This window comes from Camelus ferus, chromosome 17, assembly GCF_009834535.1.
Source record: "Camelus ferus isolate YT-003-E chromosome 17, BCGSAC_Cfer_1.0, whole genome shotgun sequence".
Taxonomy (NCBI): domain Eukaryota; kingdom Metazoa; phylum Chordata; class Mammalia; order Artiodactyla; family Camelidae; genus Camelus; species Camelus ferus.
Window position 1 is genome coordinate 15,767,436 of NC_045712.1, and position 20,167 is coordinate 15,787,602.

Consider the following 20,167-nt stretch of genomic DNA (forward strand, 5'->3'; position numbering starts at 1 on the left):
TACAGTGGATTTAGAGCTTAATAATCTTCCTCCTGTCTAAAACTGGTGATTGCAAACCCTGGTTTTTCACACACCCCCTCCTACTCCTGATCTGCCTCCAATTGTCTCAGAAGTGACAAAATAATCTCCAAGTAAGTTTAATTTTGAATCAAAAATAAATAGACCTTCTCTCTCTTTCTCGCTCTCTCTTTTTTTTTTTTTTTTTATAGAAATGGGAGGATGAGGCAGAAGTCAAAAGGGTCAAGACTATTAAAGATTATTTTATTTCTCATCCAGGTCTTGAGCTAACAAGTTAAAACACCTTGTACATCGAGCAGAGGAAACCTGTCCCTTTTGACATCACTTCCATTCACATAGCTCCCCCGACAGGAAAAGGCCAGATGTCTGGTTTCCAGAGCATTAGGTTTTTTTTTTCTGAGTATCTAGTAAAATTAATTTTTGGAAGTTTGGAGAAAAACTGCAGCTCCTTCTGATCTGTAGCATTTTATGGTTTAATAATGTCATATACTAGAAATGTTTCAGCTGAAAATGGGTTTTAAATATTAGGCGCACTTGGAATAGTCTAAGAAAGGCTGTGAAAAATTCTTGGACAACCTTTATTTTGAAAACTCCATTATTCTAAAAACAAACAAACAAACAAACAAACAAAACCAAATTCATAGTTCTCCTGGAGAACAGTGGGTGCAGTGTCATGTATGGTAAGGACACTGAATTAGGGAGGAAAAGGTATATGGGTAGATTTCTTTTTCCTTGTCTGATTTCTACTAATTGTGTACAAAATATACATGAGATATGTGGTATTTCTCCCCTCTTTACAGAAAACAATATTTGTTAATTCGTAGGTAAAGCTAATTTGTCATGAGGAATATAAAGTCCTTTCATGGGGTATCCAGGTCCCTTTGGGAAAAAAAAATTTTTTAAACATATACCATGCGGTGCAATCTGTTCCAGTCTACAAGGAGGGGAGTGGGGAAAGCTCTGGGGTGGGGGAGGGGAGCTAGGGATAAAGTCATCTCTGGGAGTTTTCGAGGTATTTAACTAGAAATGAGGGAAATGGTCTTGCTGAAGCCTAGAAATATCTTCCCTTCTGCTCTGAATCATAACCCAGGGTACATTAAACTTACGCCCTCTTTAAAAACTATCTAGCGAGTTAGTCCATTTAGGGGAGCAGAAACCTGTACCTTTCCAGAGATGGTTAAGTTGCTATTCATTCTGTATTTTAATCTAACCTACTGGTGATTTAATTTACAGAACTCAAAGGAAGTGTGTGCTCAAATATTTGATGACATTCATGTATCAACCGCTGTTTAATTCTGGAATGTGCTTACTTGCTTGACACAATATTTTACCATCTCAACAAATGTTTAGCCTTTTTTCCACTTGACTAAAGAGAAATAAGTTTCACATTGCTTCATTCACCTTCTTATGTGCATATGCTGGGAAAGATTGGATGTTAAAAAAAAAAGAAAAAACTTCCTCATGTTCTCTGTACTACATCTAAATCTGTTTACCAATTCAAAGCTGCTAAAAAGCCCTGCATTCTCCTGCTAAATCAACTGGATGGCTAGAAACCAAACTGCAATGTAACAGGGGGAAAAAAAATGTATCAATTTATTTTCGTGACAGAACATTCTTGAGAAGGTATAAAATTGTTCTGGTCTCTCTGCCAGTTTTCTTTTTTTCTTCCTTTCTCTGTCTTCCTTTTTAAAGGGCTTTCGGCTTTTAAGCCTATCCTTTTTATAGTTGTGTAACAGTTCTAATATTTTGTGACATTTTGTATTGTGACACTATAGATGAAATTGTCATCGGACTGACACTCCGTGCTGTTTATTCCTTAATTACAACTGTTAACACTGGAGAGAAGTGTGTGGATCTGCCAGTGCATATTATGAAAACAACGTTATTGTTACCCACATCGACACCCACTCAACAGGGTATTTCCAAGATGATAGTTTCAAGGAACTTATCAGCACAATGGACTTTGTTATTGTTTGTAGCTTGTCCTCTTGTCGTCTTTGAAAATCACAAACCAGTTTGAAATTGAAAATCTTTCATTGTGAGGTAGACTCCTTGACTAAGCAGGAGATACTTCTATAATTAGAAAATTAAAAAAAATTTTTTTGAGTGGTCCAGCAGTGGTGGGCTGGGAAATCTTGAAGCTCTTGAGGGTTGTCACCCAAAGCCTTCTGGCAGTTTGAGAAATAACAAAAACAGAAGGGGAGGAAAGGGCAGATCTGAAGATGAAAAGATGAGAGAGGAGTTACTGGCAATCTTTAAATAACCAAGTGGAAATCCAGTAACCAATACCAGCTCTGATAGGTGTCCTTTTCCAGAACCCAGTCTGAGCTCTCCTAAACCTGGGAACTCACTGAGTGCTTTGTAGTTCAGTTCGTTCTTCCAGAATTCTTACAGGTTCACTTCCCTATGAGGGGCAAAAGCCTATGAATCTATTTTCTGAGCGATATTATTATACTAAAGCAGTCAATTGTCACTGTCTTTTCATTTGTTAAAAAAAAAAGAATGATAACGGTGAACATACAACCGCTTTGCTCCTGTGCCTTGTCCCCAGCACAAAACAAGTAAAAGATCAAGATTCTAGAAAATGTAAAATCAGAGCCACTGGCATTCACTGTTTAGATAAGAATGACTGAAAGTGATTAAAAAAAACAATCACACAACACTCATTTAGCAACTTATTTAATCAGCAGTCCACCTTTCAATACTAGTTCTTAATACTTCTATGGGTTTGGCTGAAAGCAGATTCCTGATGTTGAAAGAGTAGGTGAGAGCCTGCGAGTTGCCGGTAGATTTCCCAGTTTTCGTTGTCGTTGAGGGGGTAATGAGACAACGTGAACATACCCGATTCCCCAAAGCGACCTGCATGTTCTTGAATACTCAGCTTTACGGAACAGGTTTTTTTTTTTTTTGAAATAGCGTTTGAAGAAGCTATCACTGCGCCTCCTTCTGAATGGTATTTTCTGCTTCATTTTGATTCTCAACACCAATAGGATATGGTGATCTTCCTAAAAGAAACTGTTCCCATTTGGGAATATATTCTTCTACTGATGCCCAGTAAAGAGTCTGGAAAAAAAAAAAAAAAAAAACGTCCAAAAGTAAAAAAGCGTATCAGGCAATTGAACTTGGCTGTTCATAATAGTCTAAATGTTTATTCACTTAAGTGTGTGGGTGCGTGTACACACACACACACACACACTCACACATATACGTAGAATGCACTTCCTCTACAGAATATTTTATGTTAATTTTAGAAGAAAAAAAAAAAAACCTGGCTACTTACTAGTGTTAATTTTCAAATTTCTCAGTAAAACCGGAGCCTGGCAGAATTACAGGTTTCAGAATTTTATTGTGATTTTACGCGCCCTCTTGTGGCCAGTCTTGTGATTATTACCCGTCGTACTATTTGGGGCTACACCATCATGGTGAGTTTTTGTTTCATGTTCCCGATCCCACAGCAAATGATTAGCCATACTAAAATTATCGCAATGAAATGATACAATAGGAACAACTGTTTGAGAATGAACAGAAAAAGATTTGACCCGGGATGAGATCAGGAAGTGGAGTATAAAGAGGATGTTTTTGGATTCAGGTGAATCGACCCCTTAATTGTATGGGGGGAAGCACGTTAAAAATAAGCATCCACTGTATCTTTCAGAAGAGCACTTGATAGGGCATATTGTAACTTCTTCCCCCCCCAACTTTTTTTTTTGGTATAATGAGAAAATAATATCAACATCATCCAAATATTTTTAATTCAGATAACTCGGAAGTTGAGATGCTGTGTTACTGGCCTGACCATGGCAGTCTGTATGATCTACCAGCTCACACCATGGTGCTCTAACGTGTCTACAAGCCTGGGTGGTTTCTAGGTTGAGTGCCCTAAGGAGGCCAAAGAAAAGGAAACTGCCAAAAGCTCTGTCATAGGAGGGCGTTTTGTATTAGATCGTCACTATCAATCTCTCTTTGGGAAGTTCAGCCAAAGAGATCACGTTGGGGACACGTGATTATTCCCTCTGAGCATTAAAAAGGTAGGGGGGTTCTGAAAGCTGAAGATGGTGAGGGAGTCTCTGTATCTATGCATCTATGCATGTGGTCTGAGAAATAGCCTGACATGCTTAAAATAAAGGTCAGCCTGCTGTGCAAGACTAGCCAAGAAAAATACCAACCCAAGCCTGTGGTTGGCAGTTTCTCCGCCATTCACGGCTGGATTAACCCCTATTGTGTGGGCCCTGTACGGGCCAGAGGAAGGTATTGGAGAATTCAACAAAGAAAAAGACATGCCCAAGGCACAACTTTGTACCGGAGTTTTTTCTGTCCTTGATCACTGCCTTTTCTTATTAGTCTAGATGACACAGAAAATTGAAGGGCAATTCTCAGCCTTTAATTTTGAGTCTGTTCACATCCCTGGTTAGGCAGCCAGCCAAACTGTATTTAAAAAAGGTCATTAAAAATATAAAATCTAACTCTTCTATATGTAGCAACTTCCCTTTCAGCACAAATACACTCATGTACCAAATATGGTTTATTTTTGCTAACCATCTTCCCAGTCTGTTCTTCAACTGAGCAAAATTAAACAGACAAAAGCCACACTACACTGCACGATAATATGCATTTAAACAGCGTTGGTTGCATTTTTGGTGAAGAGACTGAAGTGCCATTTCTCACATCAGCCATCAGGAAAAGCATTTTGGTTAGGCATGCAGTCGTCTTAAGACTGAGTGCATCTTGTCTGTTATGATTTAACAAGATAGTTATTTCTAAGTAATCAGGTGAAAAGACACAGGATTTCGGTAACATTTGCACTTGATAGAAATCTTTTTAAAGCAAGATTCTTATGGATTACCTATAGTCCGTACAAAGCATGGCATGCTGGACGTAGAGCAATCACACACTTCTTGTTTATTTCATGGAAGGACTAAATCTGGGTAATATACACACACAACCCCTAGTTAATTTACAACGCACTACAAACAGAATAGGGTCTCTTACATTTGTTCATTAAGATTCTCACCTCAAGAGAAACCACCTCAGGCCGTGGAAGTGGCTGAATCCGGGTCTGAAGAGACTTCTCTGCCGCTTCTATATCCTGTAACAGATAACAGCATTTTAAGAACAGAATGTATTTACATGACACACACCAGTGGCACCTGTAATAGCAATATCTATACCCTTAAACTCTCCTCTGGATACACAGTTGGAACTGATGGAGGGACACTGACGGAGAACTGATCATTGCTTAATTAACCAGTTTCAAATACAGAATGCAGGGTTTCATATTGTAAAATAAAAGGCAGGGGCTGGGGGTGGTACTTCTAAGTTCTGCCTCCTTCATTTTAAGTAGTTAGTAAATGCCAATAATTCTTGGAAAAAGAACTTCCTCTAAAACTGCTCGGAATACCAAGTTAGCTTTAAAAATCATTAAAAAACAGCCAGATGGATAAAATAGTCAAATATTCTGATACTCAAAACAATCAGATACTCAGACCCACACTATGCTAACCTGAAAAGTGAAGAGTTCTAGTCTGTCCACATCATCCAAGCGGTATATTAATGACACAATGAGGTACCTCAGTTCTCTGCAACAAAAGCCTTTCTATAATACTGTCTAAATTTTTAGTACTAGATTTCTAAGCTAATTTCAAAGGCAAGTTTTATTGCTAGGTAGTAATTCATTCAGTTGATGGCATTCAAGCACCGGGCATGACTTCATAGTTGGACTTGAAGATGTCTATATTTGCTCTTAGGGTTGTTCAAACACAAGAGTATTTAAGGTTAATTCATACCCTGGTTAAGATTTTACCTAGATCTGAACATAAAGTGCACGTCCAGAAATGTAGGACTTGGCATGTTGTCACAGAAACATTCAAGCCCTGTTTAACAGACACTCCCCAGGTCAGCACCTGCGTTGTCCTGTACTTCCTGGTGTTTGTCAGGTTCACAGGGGCGTTGGCTGAAGGCCGTGTAGATTTCGTCTGCTTTGAGCCGCGTGAGCTGATAGGAAAGAGGAAGTTCTCTGGTCCCTGTACAAGCACTGGAGCAGTCTAAGCACAGGGCTGTTGGACAGACGGAGAGCGATGGAAAAGGGCGTGGGAGTGGGGTGTGAAGAAGCCAGCGCTGAACAGGAGAAAAGAGATAGCAGATGGCAGCGGCGGGAGCAGGGAATGGGTGTGAAATGGAAAAGGGAAAAACAGGAAATTCCCTAAAGGGACTCCCCGAAGTTGCCCAACCATTAATGCACCTGCTGTCTCGAAGAAGGTGACTTGAAGGGGAAAAACAACTATTTGGGGATGTAAAAATCCTGTCTAGTAGCATGTCTATCCCATACCAGAAGTTCACGGTCAACACACACGCTAAAGCACTTTTGATGCAAATGATACGACAGATACGTGAGACCCAACTCTTCCGATTATGCTGAGATTTTACCAGGACCCGGAGAATCACTTTTTATTTTCACAAATCAAACAGAATAAAAATCCTAACCCCAATTTTACCGTTACTCTAAGAACAGTTGTGAAGTTCTCCTTACCGGTAGATCTAGGCTCCACTAGCACCTATCAGCAAGATGAGACATTTTTCTTAAAGATCAGAAAATAAGGACACTGAGTGTCTCTTACAGAAGAGCAGCTTTGTAACCGTGAGAGCAGACAGGAGGGAGGTGTGGCCTGGCACAGCAGGTCTCTGGTGACTGACCTGACTGTCATCTTTGCAGCATTTCCACAAAGGGTTATCACCCCTCCAGGGAACTTCCTCCTTAGTTTAACTTACCTCTCTGACTCCTACTTCCTTCTCCTTGGCTGGCTCCTTCTTCTCCTGTTAATCCGAAGTGTGGGCTTTCTTAAGATTTGTGACATCTGTCCCCATCTTTTTGCTTTCTCTCCCTCCGAGATTGTCTCTTAACTAGCTTCAGTTCTTAATGTAGAGGGATGGCTAACTTTTCTTCCAGCCCTTGTTTCTCAACCTGATAAAACTAAACTCTTCTTTTCCCACTGAATGTGTTGAGTATATCAGAGAGGGAAATGAATTCACTTAGATAACGTGTTGTAGTCACTCTCTCCAACTCTTATTATTTCTGCCGTTTAAAAATTCAATGCTCCATATATTGTTCCTTCAGGATGAATTTCTAGTCTTTCCCTGTTATTCCCTAGGCTATGGCCGTAATATCACACTTAGTCATTCAACAAATACTTAACACTTACACTCATGCCTAGATTCTATCTCATTTTACTTGAATTCATATGTAACATGGAATTGATTAGTTTTGCTAAGAACTACTTTAAATATGTCCTCCCCTAGACTGAAAAAAAAAATTGGTACCCACAATACAGAAGATCAGGCATGAATTCCTTGGCCTGACTCAAAATGTTGGCAAATTGACCCCAGCCTTCTGTAGCAGGTTATATCCTAACGTTTGGATTTAAGAGCCTTCTCTTTAACTGTGTGCTGCCCTGCAGGTAAATACTATGTTTCATACAGCCTTTAAGCATCTGAGCATCTAACAAAGTGCAGGGTATGTACTAGGTACTTAAATATTCATTAAATAAAGGCTGAGGTGTCAAAGTTTCCTGAGTATAAACCAAAAACTTAAAAAACAAAACAAACCGAAACAGGGGTGGTAGGCAGGGAAAAGGAAAAGAGATGAGAGGAAGGAAGGCTAGTTGGCCAGCTTTACCTGGCTAGGCTTTGTACTGTTTTATAGATTCGTCACGAGACCATTTAAAATTTTATACATTTATAGAACAAATGACAAAGCAGTCCTTACAATTTAAAAATAAAATGAAACAAACGGAACTGCTATCTAGTCGGTGGTGTAACCACACGGAGAATAATTATTGCACATCAGGCGGCCTTAGAGCACAGTAATTTGACTGAGCATCCCCAGTGAGGTACACTGGGGAACAAAAAGGGTGGTAAAAAGTATCTGACCGGAAACCACTGTCAGCAGTCATATTGGTGGTGAGACCGAATCTTTCTGTGTGCTCAGATACTGTGTCTGTATCACAAGATAAAGTAAGTAAGTTATGTTGGTGGTGCAAGATTCTTGAGGAACAGATTTTTGGTTCGACAAAAAAGTGAGAGGTACAGGATCCATGATTCTAAGTTAAAAGTCTTGCAAATTGGAATTTGGGAATTTCTGACATGAGCTCTTTATTTTGTATTTTATCTTTAAAAGATGTATTTTATCTTTAAGAAAAAAAAAATGTTGCAATGAACACCATGAGTGCCCAGATTGAGGGCTCTAAACATATTTCCTACCAAAAGGATCCAGGGCTCCCTGGAACAACAGCCAATTCCAGGTCTGAGCAGCACATGCACATGATGAGCCCGGAAGATTTCACCAGACCAGAAGGAAAGGAAGCTCTCCGACTCTTATGATCAGTCAGAAACATTCAGGAGCTAGCCTGAAGAGGCTCCCACTTGGTAAAAATGGGACAATTTGAAAATAAATAGGAATCAAAATTTAAATGGATTGAAACATTTAAAATCCCAGACATCTTAGGAAAAAAAAGAAAAAAAAAAAAAAAACCAAACCAGCAACACCTAATCAGTCACTTTTAGAGGATACCAGAGAACCAACCTATTATTTTGAAAATTAAATAGAGAATCAAGCACTCACCATGCTTTTTTCTATGTGAAATATACCTCAGTGTAACCAAATAACTGACAAAGGGACATTTCTCTTAATATAAATAATCAGCAATTAAAGAAGAAGGAATAAAACAATCTGAATGTTAGTTTCTGCAACCCCTAGAAATAAGCTTAGGCAGTGATCATCAGTGACAGCTAACATTCCAAAAAAGAGAGACAGCCGGGCATTCTGGAAGCATTCTTCCCCCACACCTCGGAACCTCAATCTGATCAGGCCTCTGTAGTTTGCACTGTTAATGCCGTATCCTTTAGCTTCATGTAGCTTCTGAGCGCTTGAAATGTATGAGTCTGAATTAAGATGTGCTGTAAGTGTAAAATACACACTGAATTTTGAAGAGTTAGTAAGAAAAAAAAGGATCAAAAATATTGACTGACTTTTTATAACATTTACATTTGAACTGTGTTTGAAATTTTAATAACATTTTAAGTAACCTGTTTATTTTGATATTACTAAAAATGGTTACTAGAGAATTTAAAATGACATATGTGGCTTGAATTACATTTCTGGTGCACAGCACAGCTTAGATCTATCAATTACAGGAATTAGGGGAACAGAGGAACACACCGTGGACAACGCAGTGATGGCTCAGCCATATCCAGGAACTCTACAGGGCAAATGACCCAATTCCTTCAACAGATATACTTAAAAGAGGGGAAAAAGGGTGGGGCGGGGAAATTTAGGAGACCTATCCATCAATTACAGATTGGATTTTATTTGGAACCTGAATGGATATTTGAGGATTTATTGTTCATTTCTTAAGTTGATACTGCTATTTTGATTCTGCTTAAAATCGTGCTTATCTTTTAGTGATAAACACTGATGTATGGAAAGAGACATACTGAAATACAGACGAAACAATGCAGCATCTGAGGATTAGCTTCAAAATGATCTGAAGCAGGGGGTGAGGAGTATAGATAAAACATGATGGGCTGTGACCTGAGAATGATTGAATCTGGGTGATAAGCGCACGGAAGTACATCCTTCTCTGCCCTCTTTTACGTAGGTGTGACAATTTCCATAACATTTAAAAAGCATGTTGCCATTGTGGATGTTACTCTATGGTATGATTCAGAAGCCTATATAAATGAGTTTTATAGGAAAAGTAAACCATAAGCACAAAAAGATCGCTCTCTTTCCTTCTCTCTACCAACACCACTCCCTCCAACCCAGCTCTGGCGGGGCTGGGTTTCATCTTTTAATCTGCTGGAGGTAGCAAGAATGACATCCTGAAGCGTGAGGTGCAGGATCACTGGTACAAGGAACAAGTAGGCTTTCGTTAAACTTATGAACTGGAGCAAGGGAGACGTGTGAGGAGGCGAGAGAAGGGCCGGGAGGTCCCTGGCCATGCTGGGTGGCAGTTGGTTGAATGCTCGAACTGCCAGCTGCCCCACGGAGGCTTCCAGGGTGTTCCTGAAGGGAAGCGCTTGCTGTATCTGCAACCATTTGTCCGCACAAGATGACATTTGTTACCAAAAAATCGCCTCTTTGGGATAAATTAAATTTTGTGGAGGGAAAGGTGGGAGTGATGATAGTCTGTACCATGGAAGTCCTAGTAGAAATAAAATCTCCTGTGTCTCAGAAATCCGCCATGTTTCTGTTTTTAAAAGGGAGGTAAGTTTCACTGTCTGAATACTAACAGGAAAACCCACTGAGCCTGCTTCCCAAGCCCACTGTCTTGTATGGTATTTACTGACTGAACCCTCACTGTGAGTTTTCTTCACTGCTTCTACTCATGGTCATTCTTTTATTAATATGTTGGACTCTTTGATGGGATTAGTGTCTTTTAAAATAATTCTTCAATATTTTTTGTTAATTTATTTTTTCAAATGCAGTTAGAGAAATTTCTTGTTGGGATTTTATTAAATTGAAAGATGGCTTTGTGACAACTGATTTAGAAAAATAATGGTCTCCCCAGTCAGGATTAAGGCGTACATCTCTACTTAACTTTTCTCTTCTATCTCCCACTAAAGTGTAATAATTGACTTTATACCTGGCATGCAAGTCCCTCGTTAGGAGCGTTAAGACAACCCCCCAAGTATGTGTTTTATAATTCTATTGCTAACGCGAACGTGATCTCCATTTTCCAACTGTATATACAGGATTGCTGTTGACTTTTGTATGTTTATGTTTTATCCATGAATTGTACTTAAGTCATAATATACTAGTTTTAAAACAACTTTGGCTTCTCTAAGTGTAAAACCGTATCATTGAAAGATGTTGTATGACCTTTCTTTGCAAAAGTTAAAGCTCATGCCCTTTTCACGTTTATTATGCCATCGTACTGTACTGTTCGGAACATGTTGAGTAAGGTGAAATAATGGACAGTCATAAGGTCATCCTTAGTTTGTTACTACCTTTATAGGAATGCTTCCAAGTTTTAACAGCACCGTTTTAAAGTGCACTCTGTACTTAAGTACCTATCCTGACAGAACTCAACCTGTTCTTGACAAGGGGTATTAGGAGTTATTACCTTATGGTTTCCTTATCTTTAAACTAAGTGATTAGCCCAGATCAGTGGTTTTCACCGTTCCTTAGGGCCACAGCAGTGCAGGAAGGAAGGGCTGAATGGATAGGGCTTTGGGCTAAAGCATGTCCACTTTTATCTATTTTACATCTTTGGAAAAAGTTTTTATGTTGGGGAAAAAAGAAAAAGAAAACCTCTAGATGAGAATCTAATCTATATGCTTTTAAAAGTCTTTCCCAACTCAAGTTGTGTACTCAAGTCCTATTTATTTTACTTTCACAATAACTTCTATGGTAGAGCCACTAACATTATATCCAAAGTCTAAAAAAAAAAAAAAAAATATGAAGGAAAGAAGGACAAAAAGCCTGCATATCCAATTATTTCAAGTATGTTAAAAAAAAAAAGGGAAAAAACTGCATCTCTAATAGCAAGCATGCATCTGGCATGTAACAGAGGCTTGAAAAATGTTTAGAAAAAGACAAAGGAAATATACAAAAATAGACTAATTTCTAGATGGGCAGGATGATATGGGAGATGTGCTTTCTCATCTTTGCTCTTTCAAGTTTTTTACAGGGAGTCTTTATCGTTATCTTCCTTCTGGATATGATAGTGATTTCTTAGCTACCCTACTTATCCGATCTCATCATTCGTAAAATCACTTTGCATCTAAACAGCAGATGAATCTTTCTTAAAGACCCACTCTTATGTTTCTTACATGAGTCTCTCTTTTTTTTTTTTTTTTTTTTTGCTTGCTTTCAGTACTATATTAGCTCTCCATATCAAGTCTCAACTTCTTTAACTGGTCTCACAATACACGTTCAACCTTGTTTCCTGTGACTTTCCAAGCTAGTTAGCTCAGGGTCTCATCAACATTAGTAAAGCCATTTATTCTTCTGGTCTTGGCTCTTCTGTAAGAATCCAACAGAATGGTTTTCCTTCTGCCTACTGAAACACAACTCCAGCTTCGCTTCCTCTCTGAGACCTCATAGAATATTCTAGCTCTCAAAGAGGTTTTACACTTACTCCTCCACATAATTAATGTTTGATCATCCGTGGTCTCTATCTTGTGTGTGACAACCTTATGTCATCAACTAAGCCTGTAAGCTACTTGCTCCAGACTCTAATTTGTACGTACTTGGTTATCCCCACTTTCTGTCCAGAACTCGCTCAACAGTAAGGACCCCTTGGACCCTCATCAAATACTTGCTCTTTAAAAGAAAGACACTTAATGTCACCTGCACTTGCTGTAGGTAAGGAGCAATCAAGCCTTCAAGACTTCTAATTTAGTTTTTCTGACTTTTCACAGCAAATTCTAGATTATCCTATATATTTCCATTTAAAAATAAATATTGCAAACACCATTGGGCAAGTAAGACATATGGCAATATAGAATGCTTTGGTAGCACTATGGCTGTGACTTAAATTACTGTGGATCAAACTGCCAGAAACTGAGAAGATAACTGAATTTTCCCTCTCCCTTTATCCTCCAGTGAGGACAGAAGATAACTACATCATGCCTATCGATGAAAATATTTAACAATAAAAAACTGAAAACACTGCTTTATAACTTAAATAATATAGCCTCACTACCAAATGTTTTAGTCATAGGATCTCTTGGAAGCTTGAATGGAAGCAAACTTTAGGGTTTTAATTATGGATGAAGCCATACAATTCTGGAAGCAGAGTATAGCAAGCAGCCAAAAATGTTACACATATGATTTTACTCCAAATGGGCACACTGGCCAAATGGCGAGGCCCTGCGCAATCACATACTTTGACCACCTCCTCCATCACCATCAGAGAAGATCTGGGAAATCTGTTATCTTAGATATGAATTCTGTGTGTCGACTGTGGCCCCAGTAGGGCAACACCAAATTGTTCTAAATACATTCTAGGTACTTTACGGTGTTTCAGGATCTTCCTACAAGTAAAAGATGGAAGATGGAAGCTGTGTCTTGTATTTGTTACTTCTTGCACAAAGGTGACCTTAAAATTCCCCCTGTAGTCATTAGTTTTTCTGGCTAATGAAAATCATGTAGCCTAAGGAAACTTCAAGATTTTTCACTTTAAAAAACGAGAGTCCATATGCTTCTTACCCAGCTAACGTGTTTAAAAAACAGGTAGTGAGCCATTAATTCTATTTGTTACTCATAACAAAGAAATCATATAAATATCAAAGTTATGAAAAATTCACTCAATCTTTTTGGCAAAAGTGGGAAAAAATCTCTCTACTTAAGTCAGAGAATCTTACCTTTAAAAGACTAAGGTTCCTTTTAAAAGCAGTCTCAGCTGCTTGCATCTGAGATGCCTTTTCCTTATTTTGACCTCCAAGTTTATCCTCCATTTGTTGCAGTAATATTAATCTTTGTGATACTCTAGAAAAAAATGAAGATTATATACAGTTTTAAAAAAAGGAAGCATTTTATTCTTGACCAATGCAAAGAATTCATTTCTTAACTGCACCTCACTTCAATTCAACCTATTTTGAGACCCAACTACTATGTCAATTTAATAGGATAGTGAAATTACTACGTCAATTAATAAGACAGTGAAAAACTTGGGTCATTCAGTTAAGTCTGAAGTCTGGGTAAAATTATTTTTATTTTCATTTTCATTAACATACGCTGTTAAGTACATGCTTGTTTCTGTTTTTGTTTTTTAAACTTCTCTGGTCTTTTGAAATTAGTGTTAAAATTTTTTAGTGAAAATGCAAACTGTAATACATATCCCTTTGTACACATACTTATATATACCTCCCCACACACATACATTGATATAACTTGCTATACGGAACCTTCTGCTTAACACTTCAATACCCCTGAATCTTATGTTACACATTTAGAATTGTGCTAAACTTCCATATGTTTGAAGAAGCAATAAAAATATTTTTTTCCCTCTTTTTCCAAGAGAAAGATGATGGTTCCATATATGAGTGAGAGGCTGTGTATATGCATGCATACTCACAACAAGGTAAAACAGTAATTTAAGGATAATGTACAAAGTTGTAATTATCAAAGTGCTTTGCTATATATATTATACTTCAAAAGCTTCTCATGGGTTAAATGCTCATTTTACAAGTTTTTGGTCCTATTAAGTGATCAGATGAGAAAAAAAATACACAAATAGTACACACAACTGTCTAACCGTTTCCCAAATAGTTGAGATTCTCAAGAAATACTAGGTTGTATAGGGCTGTTCTTGAGGGTAGGACTAAAAACCTAGGTCTCTGAACAGTCATTTTTGTAAGAAAAATATCTTAGAAGGCCACAGAAGAGGGCCTGGTAATTAATTAAAAGAAAACATGCGAGCCCACAGACAGAGGTTTGAGGAGGAGGGCTCAGTGCAAAATGAAAATGTGGGGGCCATGTTAAAAATGTACTGGGAATTTCAGGACGGCGACATCAGAGCCCTGCAAGTGATTGCACAGATCATGGACCCATGAAAGCCAGCCCTCGATAAAGAGGCTTAGAGAAGTTCATTCAATACCAGTGTGGAGCCTGGAAAGGGCAAGAGGAAGAATGAATTTGTCTAGATATTAGTAACAAAAAGTAAAAAGACATAAAACATAATTATACCTTTTAATTTTTGTTATTCTCGACAATGACATTCCCTAACATCAATCTCTAAATTGATCCTAAAATCATAAAATCTCTCAAGTGTCATAAGATTAAAATGACACACTTTTAGTTCACTTTCCTGTGAACTCAGTTTCACTAATAAAGCCAATACAGTTTGTACATTGAGATTAGCCTTAGAAAAACAAAAACAAAAACAACTTACATTTTATCATGTCTTTTAGAAAGGTGAATTTCTTGAGTGAACAGAGACGTCATCTTTAGTCAAAGCTGCCCTTACAAGCTTTCTGCTAAATAATGAGAACGTTTAAAGTTACTTCTACCACATGTCCTCAGCTTTGCAACATTTGATCATTTCAGCACCTCAACCCATTGGTTGAGTACAACTTGAGCTGTAATAATGTATAAAAGAATGCATTTAAAAAGATTTTTACTCACAGCACAGTTTTCCATATGCCAGATGGATCCCAGAACACTATGATACAGGTAAAAACATATTTCACATTTTCCCCTCTTTTCTCCCCAGACTTTAACCTTAATCAGAATTCAAAACAAACAAGCAGCTGGTACTAACACTAGTAAACATTTTATTGAATCAACAGACAGAAAACAAAATCCACTCTGTAAAATTTAACACAGGAATACCATCCCTCACACACGCAGACATAAAGGTAAACAAGTATGAGAACCAACTGGAAACTCATGGTCTTTCCTTTATTGGAAGACTGCCCAGTTCTACCATCTCTCTTCCAAATAGGGAAGTATTTTTCATTCCTAACCAAGGAGAAAGGCACAATTAGGTCCTTTCACTTTACCTGGGCTGCTCTGGACTCTGACGTGGGGAGTTTAGGGAAATCCATTTTCACAAAACGTTTTACACCAAGAGCAAGCTCACCTTGGATGAAGTGCCTGGGCCAATACAGACAGAGATCTAGAGAACTACTCTGAAGGCTGTGAGTCTGAAGGCAAATCATCTGGTTGGATACAATAGCTGAAGGTGCCTGCCCAAAGGGAGAATGCAACTTGAGCTGTTATAATAAAAAACAGGGCTGAAAATTCCTTCTTGGGATGAAGCACTGGCTTTCCTAAATTATGACATTAATACTGATTAACATCTCCTGAGTGTCTAGCACTGATTAAAAAAAAAATTTTTTTTTTTCCCTGAGCCTTTCCTTCAGCACGCGCACACTGAGTGTAGGACACTGAGTGCAGCCAAGAGAAAGGGAAACACCGTCCTGCCCTCAACGGGTTTCCTCCTCAAGGCGCCTCTCTGTTTTCAGCACCACGGACAGCAATCGCTCGCAGGCTCGCCCAGAAGGGGTCGAATTACAGATAGTTTCCCCGAAGTCACTGCAGGCCAATCCTCGCCGCCTTCCTCCTAGTTTCCAATGCAGCGTCAAAGAAGTCCCGGGAAGTTAGTCCATGGTAACTTCTGTTCTGCTGCGGCCGCCATCAGCACTTCAGACAAACCCCAAGACAAAGTCTGCCTTTTGAATCGAAGATCTGCATCTTCTCGGAGTCATCAGCCCACGGACCACTCCAGCCCCTACTCACACTGAGAGGACTCGGGAACTTTCCTCATCACCCCTCCCCCCCCCCCCCCCCCCCCCCCCCCCCGTTAACAGCTTGCCCCTCACAGGCGCGCCGACGCTCAGACCCTCAGGGCACTCACCCGCGGGCCGTCCTGCTGTCGGACTTCTCTCGCCCAACTCGGTCCGGACCTCTTCCGGGAAGGCGCCGGCGGCTGCGCAGACCTGGGCTTGGACACGCCACCACCTTTGCGCAAGCGCGATGCGAGGTGACGTCATCACGTCCATATAAAAGGAGGGCGTCTGGCGCCAAAGGCTAGTGAAGTGACGCGGCTCTAAGAAGGTGAGGGCTGGTGAGGGATGTCGCTAACCCCATAGAAGACCCTTTTGGTGGTAGTTTAATTTCAAGCCCTTTAGAAATGGGACATGAGTATGTTGAAAAGGATCCAGAGAGTGAAGCTGGTTTCTTAGAAGCTAGAACATCGCGGTAGAGTGTGGAAGGGGGAAAAGCACTTGAGAGTCGTCTGAAGTGTCCGGACTTCACAGTCACTTCCACAAAGGCCTGTGGAGTGGCTTCAGAGAGCTTCGCCCTGGGCATGTGATGCTGAGTCGGGCAGCAGAACCCTGCCCTCTTGCAGGGGAGCCCCTGTAGAGACAGTAATGTTGATTTTTCATTTCAGGAGGAATTTATGTGTCAGTTGCTGTATTTACGTGGATTATCTCATCCATTGAATTCCCCACAATGCCTGGTGAGATACATGCCATTCTCCTCATTTTGACAGACGAGGAAACAAGCTTGGTCATTTATTTAGGGCGTAGCTTTGAAACCTGTAGAGCCTCGATTAGATTTTCCCACAGCCCTCAGGACACACACTTGGGAATAATCCCTTAGTGCTGTATACTGCATTCTTAAACATCTTTTTTTCCCCTTGAAATAACTGTGAGTTACGTGGTACTAAATTACAGAGGAAGAAATTGAGGTTCAACACGGGTAATGTTTTTTTTTCGTAAAGGTTACTGAGCCTGTAAAGAGCACAGAGCTAGGATTCCAACGTAGGTGTTTAAATTTTTTTTTTCCTTTTAGAGTATCTACATAAAATCTAGCTCCTGCTTCAGGACTATTGCACGTTTGTTTTCTTTGCTTGGAAAACCCCTTCACGAGATACTGACATAAACTATTTCTCATCTTTTAATGCTTCTTCCTCAGTGAAGCATTCCCTGAACCCCCCAGTATAAGATTGGAAGTCTGTTTCTTCACTTTTACGCTCCTTCTCCTGCTTTACTTTTCTCTAGAACACAGCATCATTCCACGTATTTCATAATCATTTGTTCATTTGTTTACCAGTGTTACCCCTGACTAGAATTTGAACTTGCTTTTAAAGGTATTTTTGTCTCTTGTTTGCTGAGCAACTAGGACTGCCTGAGCTTTAGGTGCTTAGTAAATATTTTTGAATGAATGGATGAAATAATTCCCCTGAGGAAATTCCATCATAATTTTACAGGTCTTCAGTTGCTAGGACTTTTGATATAGCTGTTCCACAGCCTTACTTTGTAAAGATTAAAAAAAAAATAGACCTCTGAATGGTCGTATGTTCTAGGGAAGAAATGGTGCTTTTTCATGGTTACAAGGCATTCTTGTTTGTCTTTCATGGAAGTTAACAAATAAGGATTTTTCGTAAATTGATAGTGAGTTGCATGAAGTAGAGAACTGGGAGAGGGCGTATTAAAGCATTTGTATGTTGCTTAAGACAGACTTTGCTCATCTCCCTGCTTGTAAATTTACATAATGACACATTTGGGGCAAACCCAGCTCTTTCAACTTCTAGGTCAACTTCTTTAGATCTTTGCCCGCCTTAGCAGTGAACTAAGGAACACCTTGGAAATTGTCTTCCAATTTTGAGGTGAATGATAGGCAGGGACATCTCATAAATACTTAAGTTACCTGGATAGATTATGCTTATTTATTTTATAGTATCCCCTGAAAGTATTTACTTCCTACCTCAAGATCTGCTGGGAGAGCTCCCCTCCTCCTGACATAACCCGTGGGTGATCCTTTCTGTGAGATGCCTGGCCGGGGAGGAAGAATTCCTAGCGGTTGCACAGGCCAGCTATTAATGTACAGCTTCTGTATTTATTAGGTAAATTTAGGTACTTTCTGGGGTGAGGTATTCATGGTCTCCCATGCAAATTACCGTAACCTACTAAGTAACACCTGGCCCATAATGAGGCATTCTCTAAATATGTGGCAAAGTTACTGTTTCCTAACCCTAGACTAGTTCTGTCCACTAGCCTGCTATAATTGTCCCCTTCGCCTTATTATTTAGAAATTCTTGTGCCATTTAGTCATAAAGATGTAGTTATTAAACATCTGTAAGATGTAATCTCTGCCCTCAAGAGCCTAGAATCTGGCTGGGCTCCTAAGGTATATGCAAGATGCTAGAGGATGGCGGTTGACAACATAAAGATAGCTAATATCTACTGAGTATTTGTTCTGCACTTGGCACTTTGTACAAATTACCTCTTCTAGTCCTCCTAACAACCCCATGAGCAAGGGTGCTGGACTCTTACTGTCCCCGTTTTTACAGCTGAGACAACTGAGGCTTTGAGAAGTGACTTACTTAAAATCACACTGCTGGTAAATGAACTCCAGCTTGTTTGGTGTTAGTATTCTAAGTAATTATATGTATCATATTGAAGATGTGTAACATGCAGATTATGAGCGTGCTAGAGAACACAGGAGCAACCACTGCTCTCTTGGGATAGTCTCCTTGGCATTTTGGGAGATTGAGGTAAGAGTTTGAAAAGTGGGTGGGATTTGGAGACCTGTTTTTGTGATTGGGTGTTTCAGGTGTCAAGTGAGTGCAGCATGAAGTCTTCTCCATGAAGTAGGCAGCGTGTGTGTGTGTGTGTGTGTGTGTGTGTGTGTGTGTGTGTGTACGTACATTTACATGCATACTTGAGAACACACGTGAGGTGAGAGCCCGTGGAAAGGAAGCATTGAGAAGAGTGTTTTCTTCTCATTGCCCCCAATTTTGAAAATTTCATTCCTGGTGCCAAAGAATTTGAAAATAGAGGTTTGTAATAATAAAGAGGAGTTATTGGAGATGGGACTGGTGTAAGTAGTGAATAGAAATGAGGATAGAAAGGAAAGACTTGAGGATGAGAAAGGAAAGACAAGATTTAAAGAGGAAGAAATAATGAAAAGTATTGCAGAATCCTTGACAATTTCAAAGAGTCCAAATTACTAACCGTAAACAGTTATGGCTTATACGGAAGCCGTCTTTTTAGACCTCCTTTGGGTTTCCTCTGGATGGTCAAATATTAAGAAACTGAAGACCTCACGCCTGAAATGAAGTTAGTTTTTCTTCCTGTTTTGGGAAAACCCAGTTGAAATTTGGTAAAGTGGGTCCAATTGCCTGTATTTCTACTTTTCACTTTGAAATAAAATCATTAGAATTTTACCTTTTTCCATAGCTGTGGACTGTCCATTTTACTATGGAAAAATATTCTACACTCAGAATATATCTGAAATGCTTTAAATTGGCCCCTGATGGATTTTGGCCAGAGAGACTTTACGACCAGATACCTCTTTGGGATCTTTGGTCAAAGACTCAGCTATCAGTCTAGGTCCAATCAAATAAAATCAGATAAAACTCTGCAATAGAGGAAACATTGTCACAGCTGGTGCCTACATTGTAAACATTCTTGACTGAGAGAACAAAGCCATGCTGACAAAATTATGCTCAATTCTAGAGATTTCCAGTGACAATTTGCATATGCCTTTTCCTTCTAGGGAGACAAAAACCTCACCCATTCTAAAATTTATCTGAGGAAGCATTAGAATTTTAAAGTTGACAGCACACATGGTAATTCTTAGCAAATCCTTTGTACGTTGTATACATAGACATACATATATATATACACATACATATAC

General features: G+C 39.3%; 1 protein-coding gene across 7 annotated transcripts; it reads right to left on the bottom strand.

Moving 5' to 3' along the window:
• Nucleotides 1-2,681: 2,681 nt before the first annotated feature.
• Nucleotides 2,682-16,489, bottom strand: C17H3orf14 (chromosome 17 C3orf14 homolog). 7 transcript variants are annotated; one of them, XM_032458159.1, is made up of 7 exons: nucleotides 16,377-16,489; nucleotides 15,600-15,705; nucleotides 14,910-14,994; nucleotides 13,381-13,504; nucleotides 5,919-6,009; nucleotides 5,030-5,104; nucleotides 2,945-3,081 (listed from the first exon to the last, which is right to left on the bottom strand). In XM_032458159.1, the coding sequence occupies exons 3-6, from the start codon at nucleotides 14,960-14,962 to the stop codon at nucleotides 5,046-5,048; spliced, it is 327 nt and encodes a 108-aa protein (XP_032314050.1). In that variant the 5' UTR covers nucleotides 14,963-14,994; nucleotides 15,600-15,705; nucleotides 16,377-16,489; the 3' UTR covers nucleotides 2,945-3,081; nucleotides 5,030-5,045. The 7 variants fall into 7 exon arrangements, with proteins under 7 accessions (XP_032314048.1, XP_032314046.1, XP_032314049.1 ...); XM_032458157.1 differs by lacking the exon at nucleotides 5,919-6,009 and having other exon boundaries at nucleotides 2,682-3,081; nucleotides 14,910-14,991; nucleotides 16,377-16,487; XM_032458155.1 differs by lacking the exon at nucleotides 5,919-6,009 and having other exon boundaries at nucleotides 2,682-3,081; nucleotides 16,377-16,487.
• Between the last annotated feature and the right edge of the window lie 3,678 nt (nucleotides 16,490-20,167).

Excerpts from the sequence above, each read along its gene's own strand:
- C17H3orf14 (XM_032458157.1), bottom strand. The coding sequence starts at position 14,962 with ATGACGTCTCTGTTCACTCAAGAAATTCACCTTTCTAAAAGACATGAT. Across the intron at positions 13,505-14,909 it reads TCTAAAAGACATGATAAAAT|AGTATCACAAAGATTAATAT; the intron begins GTAAGTTGTTTT and ends ATTTTTTTCTAG. Across the intron at positions 5,105-13,380 it reads GGAACCTTAGTCTTTTAAAG|GATATAGAAGCGGCAGAGAA; the intron begins GTAAGATTCTCT and ends TATCTGTTACAG.